The sequence below is a fragment of the Hemiscyllium ocellatum genome, unplaced genomic scaffold (assembly GCF_020745735.1).
Source record: "Hemiscyllium ocellatum isolate sHemOce1 unplaced genomic scaffold, sHemOce1.pat.X.cur. scaffold_780_pat_ctg1, whole genome shotgun sequence".
NCBI classification, from domain to species: domain Eukaryota; kingdom Metazoa; phylum Chordata; class Chondrichthyes; order Orectolobiformes; family Hemiscylliidae; genus Hemiscyllium; species Hemiscyllium ocellatum.
The window spans coordinates 87,944-104,080 of record NW_026869231.1 but is presented as its reverse complement, the minus strand read 5'-3'; the positions used below and the strand labels follow the sequence as shown (position 1 = coordinate 104,080).

The window sequence follows — 16,137 nt, the reverse complement described above, 5'->3', positions numbered from 1 at the left end:
ATCACGGTGTGTATTAAATTTATTGATGCGTGGACGGAGGGGGATGAAGCTGAGTCCTTTGCTGAGGGCTGATCGTTCATCCTCAGTGAGGGGGAGGTCTGGATGTATGGTGAAAACTCAGCAGGGCTGGGATCTGGGATCTGGTGTGGGTGTGGAGCTGGGAGTGGGGGCGGAGCCAGTATCTGGAGTGGCTGTGATGGTGGGGAAAATGGGGGTGGAGTCATGAGCAGGGGTATTGTTCCCTCAGGGTTCTGGGGGTCGGGAATGGTGACAGTGGGATTTATGGGGGGGGCGTGTCAGCAGAATGCAGGTGAGTGGCTTTGGGGGCGGAAGTGGTGGCAGACACTGCAGTAGGGGTGGTGGAAGTCACTGAGCGTGTGGCATCAGCGATGATGTGAAGGGCGGAAGTGATGTCACGTGTGATGCGTGAGGAATTGTGAGGGGCGGAAGTGGTTGTGGGAGCGGCCATAATGAGGGCGGAAGTGACATCATCAATCAGCATGGGGGTGGCGGCTGCACCAGCCACATGGCTAATGGTGTCCAAGTAGTAGCCTCATTGGACTTTCTCACATCCGTAGAATCTCAGAACTCCTACAGTGTGGCTGGTGGCCAATCAACCCATCGTGTCTGCACCCACCCACTGAGCATTTTGACTATGGGACTATTTCTTCTTGTAGCTGTGTTGTTTCATGTTTTGAACTCAGCTAAGTTCTCAGGTACACATTGTTGAAGGAAAGCTGTGTCGATTTTGACAGCTTGGGCATTACTAATTCTGCAGTTGGTTTCTGTACAAGCAGAGCACATCTCATCCAGAGGCTGCCTGTTGTCATCTCCTGTGACAGGGAATCTGTTGATATCAATTGAATTGCCATTTAACTGACTAATTAGAGTGATGTAAAGACATTATTATAGCTACGAACTTCCCCTCAATCAGGCACCACCAGTAACCTAGGAGAAAGTGAGGACTGCAGATGCTGGAGATCAGAGCTGAAAATGTGTTGCTGGAAAAGCGCAGCAGGTCAGGCAGCATCCAAGGAGCAGGAGATTCGACGTTTCAGGCATGAGCCGAAACGCATTCCTGAAGAAGGTCTCATGCCCGAAAAGTCGATTGTCCTGCTCCTTGGATGCTGCCTGACCTGCTGCGCTTTTCCAGCAACACATTTTCACCACCAGTAACCTGATTCTCAGATCTATCTAGCTGTCATTCAGATCAGCTCAAATTACATGGATAATAGCTGGAGAAATAGCTGTCTAACTCACTATCTCCCACTTGATATAAGATTTAGAAGCTTTCTTCTGAACTACTAAGTAGTAATTGAAGATTTAAGAAAAGCAGATAGTGTTTTTTTTGTAACTTTAATCTTGACTATCCACCTACATTCTTGGAGTCGTTTATCCTGATCTAAATGTATTATTTGATGAAGTGATACTAAATCAGCTTTTAATTTTAAAACATTGAAAGTGTTGTAGAATGTGAGGCAAGGTTGGATGTGTAAAGTCAATCGACCATGATCTGCTTGAATGTTAGATCAGGCTCGAGGCACTAAGAGGCCTCCTCCTGTCTCTGATGTAGATAAACCTGCCGCAAATATTGCATTGGCTATCAAATCTCACATGAGAAATTGGACACAGAAGCGAGTGTGGGGCTGGGACAGCTAAATTAAAATCTGCACTCTCAAATCCACTCAAATGCAAGTAGGATCTACTGTAAGAGGATGTCATACCAGATAGCACAGGCTTCCTAGCCATACTAGTCCCTGCTGCGAATTCCATTCCCCAGCTATGATTCCGTTCCTCCTTTTGCCAACAGGCTGAGATTAAACCAGTCTATTTCCTACCTTGATATCAAAGTGGATCCCAAGATGAGCTTTCAACCTCATGTTAGTGCCATCATTAGGACTATTACCATGTCTGATATGTTGCCCAACCTCATCCCTGTCTCAGCGCATCCCCTGTTGAAACCCTGTCTTACCTTAGTTACTGTTGGACCCAACTATTGGAGCTGGTCTCCTGCATAAACGTGAGATCATGGAAACCTCTCTTGGTTTGTGTTTTAACTCGCAGCAAGTCCCAGTCACCTTTCACCTGTGTGCTTGTTTTGTTCTTTATTCATTCATGAGAGTGTCTCTGGCTGGGCCAGTATTTATTGCCCATCCCTAATTGCCCAGAGGGCTGTTAAGAGTCAACCCATCGCTGTAGGACTGAGTTAAATGTAGGTCAGACCAGGTAAGAACGGCAGACTTCCTTCCCGAAAGGACATTAATGAACCAGATGGGGTTTTCCAACAACCGACAGTGGATTCATGGTCAGCATTAGACTCTTAATTGCGTTTTTTAAAAATTAAATTCAAATTCTACCATCTGCAATGGTGGGATTGGAACCTGGGTGCCCAGAACATTACCTGGGTTTTGGATTAACATTACAGTGATGATGCCACTAAGCCATCATCTTCCGATCACTTGCTGACCTACAATTGTCTCCCAATCTAGCAACATCTTGATTTTAAAGTTCTCATCCTTGTTTCAGATTCCTGCATGTATTCATTACTCACTATCTATTGTAGCCCAGCAATCCTCCAAGGTATCCGGGCTCATTTAACTTTGGCCTTCTGTGCATTCCGGGTTCTTGGTGCTCCACTGTTGGCAGACGAACCTTCAGTTGCCCTGTCTCCAAGCTTTGGAATACCCTGGGTATAGCTCCCTGCCTCATTTCCCTTAAGGCACCCTTTAAAGTCTGCCTGCTTGCCTAAACGTTATGTCTTTATTTAATTCCTCAGAGGGGCACTGGGCATGGCTGAGTCAGCTGGCATTTAGATCATAGGATGTAGGAGCAGACAAAGGGCATTTGGTCCATCAAATCTACTGTGCCATTCACTGATAATCCACAACTCCATTTTCCTGCCTTTTCACCATAATCCTTGTTTCCCTTACCAATTAAAAATCTATTTAACTCTGTCTTGAATAAACTTAACGACCCAGCCTGTACAGCACTCTGCATTAAAGAATTCTATAGATTCATTCCCACATGAGAGAAGAAATTCCTTCTCATCTCTGTCCAAACTGGCCCATCCCTTATTCTGAGATTGTACCCTCTGGCCTTAGACTCTTGTACAACTTGTCCCACCCTGTCAAACATCTCTAAAAATCTTGTATGATTCTATAAGGTCACCTCTCATTCTTTCCACACTGTAGGGAATCTGTGAATTCTCCTGATCTTGGAACAGCACGTCTGAGAGAGCAAATGGTGTCTCCATATAGAGCCTCACCTGAAACACAGCCCCTGCTACCCACTCAGTACGGCTCTGAAGTGTTCAAGGGATGAGAACTATCAGCTTTCTAATCGGGTGACAATGCAAAACAGTGAGCCCTTTTAGTTGGTTCCTAAATGGGCTGTTGCCGTGAATTAAGTTGCGAGGAATAAAAGCTGCACCTCAGCCTCTTGACAAAAACAGAGTCTAGATTAGAGCGGTGCTGGAAAAGCACAGCTGGTCAGGCAGCATCCGAGGAGCAGGAAAATCGATGTTTTGGGCAAAAGCCCTTCATCAGGAAGCCCCTCATTCCTGATGAAGGACTTTTGCCTGAAATGTCGACTTTCCTGCTCCTCGGGTGCTGCCTGACCTGTGCTTTTCCAGCACCGCTCTAATCTAGACTCTGATTTGCACCATCTGCATTCCTCACTTTTGCCTCCTGACAAAAATGAACAAACCACAGCTGGCATACCCAAATCCCTCAAGTTAGGTTTTTACTCTGAGCCATGTCCAGTATTTGTGTGAGAGAACTGATAATTGGGTGAGATAACATCAAGAAATTAGCTTGATCAGAAAATGGAAGAGGAAGAAGTGGTTTTCTTTTGGAAAAAAGAATAAAAGCATAGACTACTTTCTAAACGGTGAGAAAATTCGTAAAGCCAAAGTACAAAGGGAACTGGGAGTGCTAGTCGAGGATTCTCTAAAGGTAAACATGCAGGTTGTGTCCGTGATTAAGAAAGCGAATGCAATATTGTCATTTATCTCAAGAGGGTTGGAATATAAAAGCACTTTATAAAGCTCTGGTTAGGCCCCATTTGGAGTACTGTGTCCAGTTTTGGTCCCCACACCTCAGGAAGGACATACTGGCACTGGAACGTGTCCAGCGGAGATTCACACGGATGATCCCTGGATGGTAGGTCTAACATACGAGGAATGGCTGAGGATCCTGGGATTGTATTCATTGGAGTTTAGAAGATTAAGGGGAGATTTAATAGAAACTTACAAGATAATACATGGCTTGGAAAGGGTGGACGCTAGGAAATTGTTTCCATTAGGTGAGGAGACTAGGACCCATGGACATAGCCTTAAAATTAGAGGGGGTCAATTCAGAACAGAAATGCGGAGACTTCAGCCAGAGAGTGGTGGGCCTGTGGAATTCATTGCCGCAGAGTGCAGTGGAGGCCGGGACGCTAAATGTTTTCAAGGCAGAGATTGATAAATTCTTGATTTCACAAGGAATTAAGGGCTACGGGGAGAATGCTGGTAAGTGGAGTTGAAATGCCCACCAGTCATGATTGAATGGCGGAGTGGACTCGACGGGCCGAATGGCCTTACTTCCACTCCTATGTCTTGTGCTCTTATGGTTTAACTTCAGGGTTTTCTTGTCCTGTGATTTCCAGCCATTTTCTATTTATTATAGTTTATCAGGCCTCTCTGGTTTTCCTTTTAAATGTTCAATTTTTCATCGATTTCTGAGACTTATCGTTGTATCTCTGTCTTTACATTTAGGTGATAGGGAAGAATGAGGTTGCTGTACCAACACATCTGTACAAAATCATTCTCATTCAGAAGGGCAAGGGGCCCTCTGAATTGTTGGCACTGGGAGCCTTTGTTGTGCCCAACAGTCCAATTGGCTTTGACCACCAATTGTCTGAATATCAGTTAGACCTCCAGGACCTGGAGAGGATGTCTGGGATCACTTTCTTCCCCGCCTTGGACAAAGCCAAACGGTACCACAATCTCTGCCAGGTAGACACCTGCAAGCTGCTGAACTTTGCAGAGTTTACTCAGTACATCGCCGGGCGGAAAGTGAAGAACGCCAAAACTTTGAAAGCGTTGGAGAAAATCATGGGTGAGCTCCGTGAGAGTGGGATTGAGCCGGACGAGTACCTTCAGAATCTGTACCTGAGGAAAAAGCAAGAGGTGGAACGGAAAGAAACAGCTGAAAGTGGAGCAGCCAAAGCTGGTTAAACCAAGTAGATATCATGAGATCTAGGTGGATATGCACAGACATACATACATCAGGTGGTGCAGAGCTATGTTATATCTGCTTACATGTGGATGTACATTCTGTGCCGAGATGTCCTGTGTAAGATACGTGCAGGTATGTATTGACATACAGCAGACAGACTGCTTTAAGGTATTTCCAGGTATCTGGTGACATGGTTATTAGATATCTGCTTTCACTGTATGAGATATTATTTACTGACTGGCATAGGATATGCAAAGTTAAATGATGATGAGATGACAGCAATACTTTGACAAATTATGTTTAGATATGTGCTCCAATAAGATACATGTTGTTAGATTCAGCTCTGAACTATGGGGTTTATTGTACAGTATATGTGGATACGTAATGATAAATGGTTAATACGAATATATGCAGATGTATGGCATGTATTAACTTGATTATGTGCTGACAAGGTAGATCCTCTCTTGTGCTTTATTTTTATTTCCAATTTTGCCTCATTTTAGTCCCCACTTTATATAATTCTTTAAAAATGTCCTTGTTTTCTGGGCTATGTACTGCTCCTGGGGTGAGGGACGTTTTGTTAATAGTCTCCAGGCTAGATTTCCCATTGTGAACAGTGTGGAAATGGATAGGGGGGCAGAAATGTGCCATAGAATTTAATGGTGTAACCATCACAGTGCTGTGTCTTGTACAGATTCCTCTTTAAAACAAGCTGCCCCTCAAAGATGCACTGACCTCGCTGATATGTTCATTTGCACTGGATAGCACTGAGATTTGAACCAAATGTTGAAGTTTACAGCACTGACACGATCCACTGACCTGGTGCCTTGTTGGACGTGGTTGTGGGTGCACCAGCCACTTGTGATACACTTTGGAAAAGCAATAGTGATGTCTACATGAAACAGCCTGTAAGCATAGGGAGCAAATATAAGCAAAAGAACCAGAGGAGAGATGGGGAGAATCTTTTCACATGGCAAATTATGATATGCAATATATGTCCTGAAGCAGGGAAAACAACTCAGTTGTAATTTTCAAAAGGTAATGAGATAAATATTTGAGTGTCGAACTATGTTCTATGATGTCAGAAGTCACATAGTACCAGGTTACAGTCCAACAGGTTTATTTGAAATTGTGAGCTTTCGGAGCATTGCTCCTTCATCAGGTGAAGTGGAGGGAAGCGCATAGAATTTATGTGCAGAGAGATAATGGCACTTGACTTTGTCCTCATTAGAACATAGAAAATAGGAAAATACGGCACACAACAGCCCTTCAACCATGATGTTGTGCCGAGGATTATTCCTCATCTAAAATATAATAACCTAACCTACGCACTCCTCAATTCACTGCTATCCATGTACATGTCCAGCAGTCGTTTAAATGTCCCTAATGACTCTGCTTCCACCACCACAGCTGGCAACACATTCCATGCATTCACAACTCTCTGTGTAAAGAACCTACCTCTGACGTCTCCTCTATACCTTCCTCCTAATATCTTCAAACTATGACCCCTTGTGCCAGTTAGTCTTGCCCTGGGGAAAAGTCTCTGGCTATTGACTCTATCCATGCCTCTCATTACCTTGTACACCTCGATCAGGTCCCCTCTCTTCCTCCTCCTCTCCACAGAGAAAAGTCCGAGCTTAGTCAACCTGTCTTCATAAGACAAGCCCTCTAGCCCACGCAGCATCCTGGTAAACCTTCTTTGCACCCTCTCCAAAACCTCCGTGTCTTTCCTGATGAAGGGCTTATGCTCAAAACGTTGATTCTCCTCCTCAGAGGCTGCCTGACCAACTGTGCTTTTCCAGCACCACACTCTCAACTCTGATCTCCAGCATCTGCAGTCCTCACTTTCTCCTTTGTCCACACCAGTCCAACACTGGCACCTCTACACCTTGTTCTAAGATGTTATTTTAAACACTAAATAAAAACACAGTCATTTTATTTTGTTATATTAGATGATTTCCTTTCTGGTCAAATATTCATATTGCATTATGATTGTTTGGAAGTTCTTGCTTCAAAAGCAGATAGACAGTCACTTACATATTGCGTATACCTAATGATAAATGGTTACGGTCATTGATACCTATGGCGCAGTTGCTCAGTGGTTAGCAGTGTTGCCTGATAGTGCCAGGGATCCGGGTTCGATTCCAGCCTCAGCCGACAGTCTGTGTGGAGTTTGCAGATTCTTCCCTGTGTCTGCGTGGGTTTCCTTCGGGTGCTCCGGTTACCTCCCACAGTCCAAAGACATGCAGGTTAGGGGGGATTGGCCGTGCTAAATTGCTCGTAGTGTCCAGGGATGTGCAGGCTAGGTGAGTCATCCGTAGGAAATGCAGGGTTACAGGGATGGTGAGGGGGTGCTGTCTGAGTGGGATGCTCTATGGAGGGTTGATGTGCACCTGATGGGCCGAATGGCCTGATTCCACGCTGTAGGAGTTGTATTCTAAATGCTCACAGAATGCAAGCAAAGACTGATCTTTTCATGGCTTTTGGGAATAAAAACTATCGGTTCAGCAAATATCTAAAGCTGCTTTTCAATTCCGAACGATCTCCGTACAAACCTCAGCATTTCTGCCAGAAGGGATTTTTAAAATCGATTTGTCCTTTCAGGAAAATTATGCGAAAAACAGTTGTTCACAATGCTAAGCCCTGGGTTTATAAATTTCTTCTTTTTCATTTCCTTGAGCCTGTAAGGAGAGCAGTGTCTAAAGTTGCCAACATTAGATTCCTCCTGACACTGGATACAAGTAATCAGGCTTCATATCTAATCCTCCGGCTCCAGAAATGCCGAATCTTCGGGCTCTCCTGCGATCAAACAAACAGGCCGTCCAAGTCACACAACAGATGGTAGACGGAAGAGGACCCGTGGAGCATTCCTTTGTGAGAATCAGTGTCCGTTAATACTCTACAATACATATTGTTTACTAGCCATTGACTTATTGTTTGTTAAATACTGCAGGGAGGTTGATCCTGGAGTCTTGTACAACCTGCCACTGCACATCAGTGATGGCGCGTGCCTTGCCTGTTTGCTGCCATCTGCATACAACACACTGATCCAAAATTGGACTTAGACCACCCCTGTAAAGTTTGGAAGGCTTTAATCTGCTTTCAGAGTTCAGACAGTGATCAAAAATAGAGTTCACTTTACATCCTACACATAAATGCATTGCCTGCTGCCCCACAGAGCCTGACCGTCTAAGAAGGCTCCAGGTTCCAGTCCACTTTTGTTGTGGGTTTATGTTACTGAGGAAGGATCCAGGGAATGTGTGTTCAAATCCCGCAATGACAGCTTGAGAATTTAAACTCAGTTTGAAGATTAATTTGGCTGGTATCAGTAAACGTGACCATGAAGCTGTCAGATTGTTATCAACAAAACCATTCAAGCTGGTTGTTAATGAGCTCCAGGGAGAGAGAAACTAGCTGTTCTCACCCAGTCCAACCTCTGTGTGACTTCAGCCACCGAAAAGGTGGGTTCTTATCTACCCTGTGAATTGACTCACCAAGCCGCTCAGCTGTATTTGGGGCAGCTAGGAGTGCCCAAAATCTCTCCCCAGCAATGCCCACTTTCACGAGAATGCTGCTTTTGGAAAAGGTTCCCTCAGCTCAGTTCGCTGATTGTAACTGAGGATTTGGCATGAGCAGACAGACATCAGTGTAGGCGCCCCCGCTGTGTGTCCACTGGTAACACCACTTCAGGCAGACGGATCAAGAGCTGAGAAATGGGACTAGGTTGAGTGGCTTCTTTTCCGGCTGGCACAGGCACGATGGGCAGAGTGGTCACCTTCAGCACCGTCAGTGTTTCTGCTTTGAGTCGTGGAGGTCTGCAGCGTGGAAACAGGCAATTCGGCCCAACTTGGGCACGCCGCCCAGTTTTCACAATTTAACTAGTTCCATTTGCCTGTAGTCCATATCCCTCCATGCTGGATCAGTGGTGCTGGAAGAGCACAGCAGTTCAGGCAGCATCCAAAGTGCAGCGAAATCGACATTTCGGGCAAAAGCCCTTCATCAGGAATAAAAGCCCCCATCCATGGACTTGTGTGAATTTTTCTGAAATGATGAAATTTGTGCTCGCTTCCATCATTACCTTTGGGCAGCTTGTTCCAGACACTCACCACCCTCTGTGTGAAAAATTGCCCCTCTGGTCTGTTTTGTATCTCTCTCCTCTCTATGCCCTCTAGTTTTAGACTCACCTATCCTGGGGAAAAGCTGTTGGCTATCTACCTTATCTATGCCTCTCTTTTTATATACCTCTGTAAGGTCAAAAGTTTCTAAATAATTTGAGGAGGAGGGACATGTGGAGAAGGCAGGGGAGTGGCAGTATGTAAGTCACTGTTTGGAAGAGCCAGGATGGACACAATGGGCTGAATGGCCTTCTGTGCTGTAACGATCCTTGAAACGTAGCTGCTGAAGGTTCCTCCAAGGCTTTCTTCTGCAGCTCCTCTCAGTAAAAATGTGTCCGATTTCTGCTGTCTAACTGCTCACTGGTGAAGAAGCACCCAAGTGACTCCAATAATGGAGAGGTAAAGTCACTGAAGATCGAAAGGAACTAGGGGAAAGGTTAAGAGAGATTTTGTTTAATCTGCCAGTTGTCAGCGTGTGGAATGCACTACCAGAGGCACTGTTGGGAAAAGAACTGAATAGATTTCGCAAGGGAGGTAGGTTTACATTTAAAAAGTACAAAACGAAATAATATCAGGAAAGAAGATGGGGTCAACGTTCTCGATAATACTACAGAGCTGTAAGGCATCATGTGTTTTGAGATCTGTGTCATGATTGCGTTTGCCATTGTTACATAAACTCAGTAGAAATGGCAATAATCCAACATTCTACTTGTACTGTATAAAGAATGACAAGTAGCAACTTCTGAGCTTGAGGTGTTCCTTGTTCATTGGTGTTCCTCACTTTTAGTGTGGTGCTCCTGTCCTAGTGAAGTTTCTCAGCTAGTTTAATATTACAAACTCTGTGACCATTCACAGCCAGCTGAAGTCTTGCATGTTTGGCTATAAACATTGACATTCGGGAAGCGTGCACTGCATTCTGTGGCTACCCCGTGGCCCTGGCCAGGCCTTGAGCCTGTCTGACCCTGGCATAGTAAGGGGATTTCCCTCAGGCTGTCATTAAAGCAGGTGCTCCCAGAGGTCAGAAGCAACCTCCCCAATTCCCTGCTGTTGTGATTCATTTTTCATCCTCCAAACAGATGAATCTTGACAAGTCGCTATCTTTCCTGGAGCGAAAGCCTTTTCTCTGGTTGGATCAGGATTTCAATTGGCTGCTTCTCAGGATTCCTCTCTCCTGGTTAAATTGTATTTGCATAGCACCTTTCATAACCTTGGGCTTTTTATAGCCAATGAAGCACTTTTTGAAATGTTGTCTCTGATGTAACAGGAGGGATATCGGCCGCGTGCTGGCAGGTGGGACAAGAATGGGTTGGGATATCTCTATGACTCTATCACTGTAGAAAAAAGGTTAATCAAAAACATCAAATTGAGCACATTACCTATTTTTTTTCATTTTGTTTGAGGAATAAATGATGTTAGAAAGAACTCTGGGACTCTTCATTGTATTGCCAAGGTAACCTTTGTTATGCATCTGAGAGATTCAGTGTCTGAACTGAAAGGCAACATCTCCACACTCCACTGGAGTGTCAGCCTTGCTCTGAGCTCAAAGGGTTTTGGAGGATGACTTCAATACATTAACTTCTGGCTCAATGCCTCCCTAAAGGCGACATCACCAAAGTTAATTCAGCAAACTTTGTTTTAACTGGCATTTTCGCTAAACAGGCAAAAAAATATATACCTCAAACACTGCAACATTTCCTGTTATTAACACAGTTATATTTACAGATATTATAGTTTTATTTGCCTCAATGTAAATGGACTTGTTCAATCAACAGTTGATTCAATTTTGAGTCATCTTCTCCTCAAATACCACAATGTCCAGTACTCAGTTGAGGGTGTGAGTGAGAAGGCAAGTTTTATTTAAGGCAAAGTTGTGTTATTAGTTAAGTGACTTACTCTGTATGTAAAATATAACAGTGATGTGTATACCTCCTGCATTACATTTTGATTACTTAATGTGTGTTTGTACATTGAGGACGTGGACCTCTTGATTGCCTGGAATATTTGATCAACCAACACACTCCTAGTCCCATACGTTCTGGTTATTAACGAGTTTGGTGTAATTTCTTCTGTTTCAGTTCGGATCAAACCCTTGTTTTGCCTGTGACGTGTTTAAAATTTAAGGACGTTTTCTAAAGACATCAAAATGGAAGAAAGGAAGATATTGGGGCTGATTTTTCCTGGGTGGAGTGTCCAAACAGGAACTAATAAAAAAAAAGTGCTTTGTGCAAGAAAAACACATGCTAACTCTTTGCATGCATTTTCCATTAAGCACTGTGCTATACAGCAATTTGAAAAATGGCAGTATTGGTCAGAAAGTACTGAAAACGTAACAATGCTACTCTAAAGATGACACAAGAAACACACTCGCTGCTGAAAATGTGTTGCTGGAAAAGCGCAGCAGGTCAGGCAGCATCCAAGGAACAGGAGATTCGACGTTTCGGGGATAAGCCTTTCTTCAGGAATGAGGAAATGCGATAGGTGCATCTCCAACGCCCCTTCCCCAAGTCCCTCCTCCCTACCTTTTATTTTAGCCTGCTGGATGCACTTTCCTCATTCCTGAAGAAGGGCTTATGCCCGAAACGTCGAATCTCCTGTTCCTTGGATGCTGCCTGACCTGCTGCGCTGTTCCAGCAACACATTTTCAGCTCTGATCTCCAGCATCTGCAGACCTCACTTTCTCCTCCAAGAAACACACTCACAATGTAGTACGTGTGAGAAGCTATGCCTGTTCCTTATGGAGTTGAAAAGGTTCAGGGGAAATTTAACAGATGTGTTCCAAATGATGAGAGCTCTTGATAGAGTGAATAAGGTGAGACTTCCTTCAGTGTGGAAATGGGTCCCTCAGCCCAACGCGTCCACAACAACACTCTGAAGGGTAACCCATTCAGACCCATTTCCCTCTGACTAATGCACCTAACACTATGGGAAATTCAGCATGGCCAATTCACCTAACCTGCACACCTTTGGACTGTGGGAGGACACGGGAAAGGGTTGCACAGTGAGTCAGTTTCACTATTGAAGCAGACTGGGAGGAATGTGCAGTGAGTCAGTGTCACCGTGATCAGGTGGGGAACAGTGCGCGGTGTGTCAGTGTCACCGTGAAGCAGGTGGGGCACAGTGCGCGGTGTGTCAGTGTCACCGTGAAGCAGGTGGGGCACAGTGCGCGGTGAGTCAGTGTCACCGTGAAGCAGGTGGGGAACAGTGCGCAGTGAGTCAGCTGTACCCTGCTTCACCTTTTGCAGTAGTTAGACATGCAAAGTAGCACCTTAATTGTGGAGAGTGTCATAGCTCTCAGTTATCGAAACATGGTCACACCCAACATTTCGGAAGACAGATGGGTGACCTCTAGACTGGGTAGGCAGTTGGTGCAGGTGTCCCCTGCGGCTTTCTCCCTGTGAAACATTTGTTCCTGACACTGATTAGCGGGTGACCCATCAGGGGAAGACAGCAGCAGCACCCGGAACCCTGGTACCTCAACTGGACAGAAGGGTGGGTTATAGTGTACTGGAGCAATAGTCAATAGTCAATAGGGGCTTAGATAGGTGCTTCTGTGGCTTGGAGAGAGACTCCAGGATGGTATGTTGCCTCCCTGGTGTGCGGGCATCATAAATGTCTCTGAGCGGGGACAGGCCATCCTGAAACAGGAGGGCAAACAGACAGAAGTCATTGTCCCTGTTGTGACAAATGACACAGACAGGAAGAGTGGCAAGGTCCTGTAATGACAATTCAGGGTGTTAGGTTGTAAACTGGAACACAGGACGTCTACAGGAGGAATCTCAGAATTGCTCCCTGTACCATGTGTTACTGAGGCTAGGAATGCAATTGAACATGTGGCTAAAGAGGGGGAGATATGTGGATCATTGTGATGTTTTCCAGGAAGGTAGGACCTATCCAAGAAGGAGGTTCCACCTATGCTGGAGGGGCAGGGAAAGTCTATGGTGCCACTCCAGAGGGTTTAAACTGGTGTGGCAGGGGCCTAGGAACCAGAGCATCAGGTCAGTTAAGTGCAGTGATATGGGGAAGATATTGAGTCTAAGGCAAATATAGCTAAGAAAAAGAGCAGTCAGGGAGAGGTTATGGAGCTTGGAGGAATTGGAGGCTTCAATGCAAGACGTATAACAGGTAAGATGGATGAACTAGGAGCCTAGACTAACGCATGCAATTATGATGTTGATGCTACTACAGGGACATGGCTGAAAGAGGAACAGGATTGGCAGCTTAACTTTCTGGGATATAGATGTTTTAGACGAGATGAAGGAGGAAGTGAAAGAGGTGTGGGAGTTGCATTGTTGCTTAGGGAGTATGTCACGGCTGTGTTGAGGGAGGATACCTTGGAGGGGTATTGCAGTGAGGCATTATGGGTAGAGCTCAGGAACAGGAAGGGTCCAATCATAGAGCTGGGATTGTACCACAGACCATCCAGCTGCCAGCGGGAGATAGAGAAAGAGATATGTAGTCAGATTCTGGAAAGATGTGGAAATAACAGGGTTGTTGTGGGTGATATTAACATCTCCCATACTGACTGGCACTCCCTTAGTGCTGGGGGTTTTTGAAGCAGTACATGGTTAGGCCAACAAGGAAGGAGGGTCTGTACTGGATCTGGTATTGGGGAATGAGCCCAGCCAGGTGATCAATGTCTCAATGGGAGATCTTTTGGAAATAATGACCATAATTCCGTAAGTTTTCAGATACTTTTGGATAAGGACTAGAGTGGAACTCGGATGAAGGTGTTAAATTGGGGGGGGAAGGCCAACTATAACCAAATTAGGCAAAAATTAGAGAGAACGTGGATTGAGAGTGGCTATTTGTGGGTAAATCCACATCTGACATGTGGGAGTCTTTCAGACCAGTTAGTTAGAGTGCAGGACAGGCTTGTTCCTGTGAAAGTGAAAGGCCACAATGGCAGGATTCAGGAAGCTTAGAGCAAATTATCAGCTTAGTCTAAAAAAAGGAAGTATACCTGATATCTAGGCAACTAAAAACAGGTCAACTCCTTGAAGAATATAGAGAAGGGAGGAAGGAGCACGAGCAGGGAGGTGGGAGGCCTAAAAGGGCCCATGAAATGTCCTTGGCCAGCAGGATTAATGAGAATCCCAAGGCATTTTATACATATATCAGGAGCAAGAGGGAAGCTAAGGGAAGGGTAGGCCCATCCAAGGATAAAGGAGGAAGGTTATGTGTGGAGCCAGAGGAAATGGGTGAGATCCTTAATGAATACTTTACATTGGTATTCCCCAAAGAGAGGGACATGAGGGATGTTGAGGTTAGGGAAAGGTGTGTGAATACTCTCAGGCAGGTCAACATAATGGAGGAGGAAGTGTTGGGTGTCTTGAAATATATTAAGATAGACAAGTCCCCAGGGCCAGACGGTATCCTTCCCAGGATATAGTGGGAGGCAAGGGAGGAAATAGCTGGGGCCTGATTCAATATCTTTGCATCCTCTTTGGCCTCAGGCGAGGTTCCAGAGGACCGGAGAATGGCCAACATTGTTCCTTTGTTTAAGAAGAGAAACAGAGATAAGCCAGGTCATTACAGGCCAGTGAGCCTTATGTCAGTGTTGGGGAAGCTGTTGGAGAAGATACTGAGAGACAAGCTTTATTCACATTTGGAAGCGAATGGACTTGTTCGTGATACGCAGCCTGGATTTGTGCGGGGAAGGTCATGTCTCACCAACTTCATTGAGATTTTTTGAGGAGGTGAAAAGAATAATTAAGGGAGGAAGGGGCAGTGGATAATATCCACATGGACTTTAATAAGGCATTTGGTAAGGTACCTCATGGCAGGCTGATATAGTCTGTAGAGTTTCATAGTATCTGGGGTATGCTGGCTTGTTGGATGCAGAACTGGCTTGATCGTAGAAGACAGTAGCTTTTTGGATGTGTTGTTTTGCAGGGCTCTGTGCTGGAACCTTTGTTTGTAATATTTACACAGGATGTGGAGGAAAATGTCGGTGGTCTGATTAGTGAGCTTGCAGATGACACAAAAATTGGCCAAATTGCAGAGCAGGATTAACGAAGGATACAATAGGTAGATTGCAGATTTGGGCAGAGAAATGGCAGGTGGAGTTTAATCCAGACAAATGCAAGGTGATGCATTTTGGAAGATTAAATCTAGGTGCAAATTATACAATAAACAGCAGATCTCTGAAGAGCATCAACAAGCAGAGGGATCTGGGCGTACAGGTCCGCAGGTCTCTGGAAGTGGCAACACAGGTGGATAAGGTAGTCAAGAAGGCATGCAGTATGCTTGCCTTCATCAACTGAGGCACTGAGTGTAAAAGCAAGTTCCATATTAAATGTTAGTTCGGCTACATTAGGAGCACTGCACGCAGTTCTGGTTGCCACTCTACCAGAAGTTCGTGGATGCTTTGGGGGCAGTGAACATTTACCAGGATGTTGCCTGTTCTGGAGGGCTTTAGTTATGAGGAGAGGTTGGATAAACTCGGATTGTTTTCACTGGAAAGACAAAGGCTGAGGGGTGACCTGATAGAGGTCTAAAATAATAATGAGAGGCGGAGGTAAGGTGGATAGCGGGAGGCTTTTTCCCCAGGGCGGAAAAAGGTCAACTACAGGAGGGCACAAGTACAATGTGAGAGGGGAGACGTGTGGGCAAAACGTTTCACGCAGTGGGTGATAGGTGCCTGGAATGCACTGCCAGTGGAGGTGGCAGAACATAGAACATAAAAAAATACAGCGCAGTACAGGCCCTTCGGCCCTCGATGTTGCGCTGACCGAAGCCTACCTAACCTACACTAGCCCAATAACCTCCATATGCTTATCCAATGCCCGCTTGAATGACCATAA

At 45.2% G+C, this 16,137-nt stretch overlaps 1 protein-coding gene across 1 annotated transcript in view; it reads left to right on the top strand.

The window, feature by feature from the left end:
• The window catches only part of LOC132814275 (nuclease EXOG, mitochondrial-like), a 49,959-nt gene extending 39,219 nt beyond the window's left edge, over positions 1–10,740 (top strand). Inside the window, exon 6 of the mRNA XM_060823461.1 lies at positions 4,757–10,740. Within this exon, the coding sequence (XP_060679444.1) occupies positions 4,757–5,218 (462 nt within the window). The 3' untranslated portion in view covers positions 5,219–10,740. The remainder of the gene's footprint in view (positions 1–4,756) is intronic.
• The last annotated feature ends 5,397 nt before the right edge of the window (positions 10,741–16,137 follow it).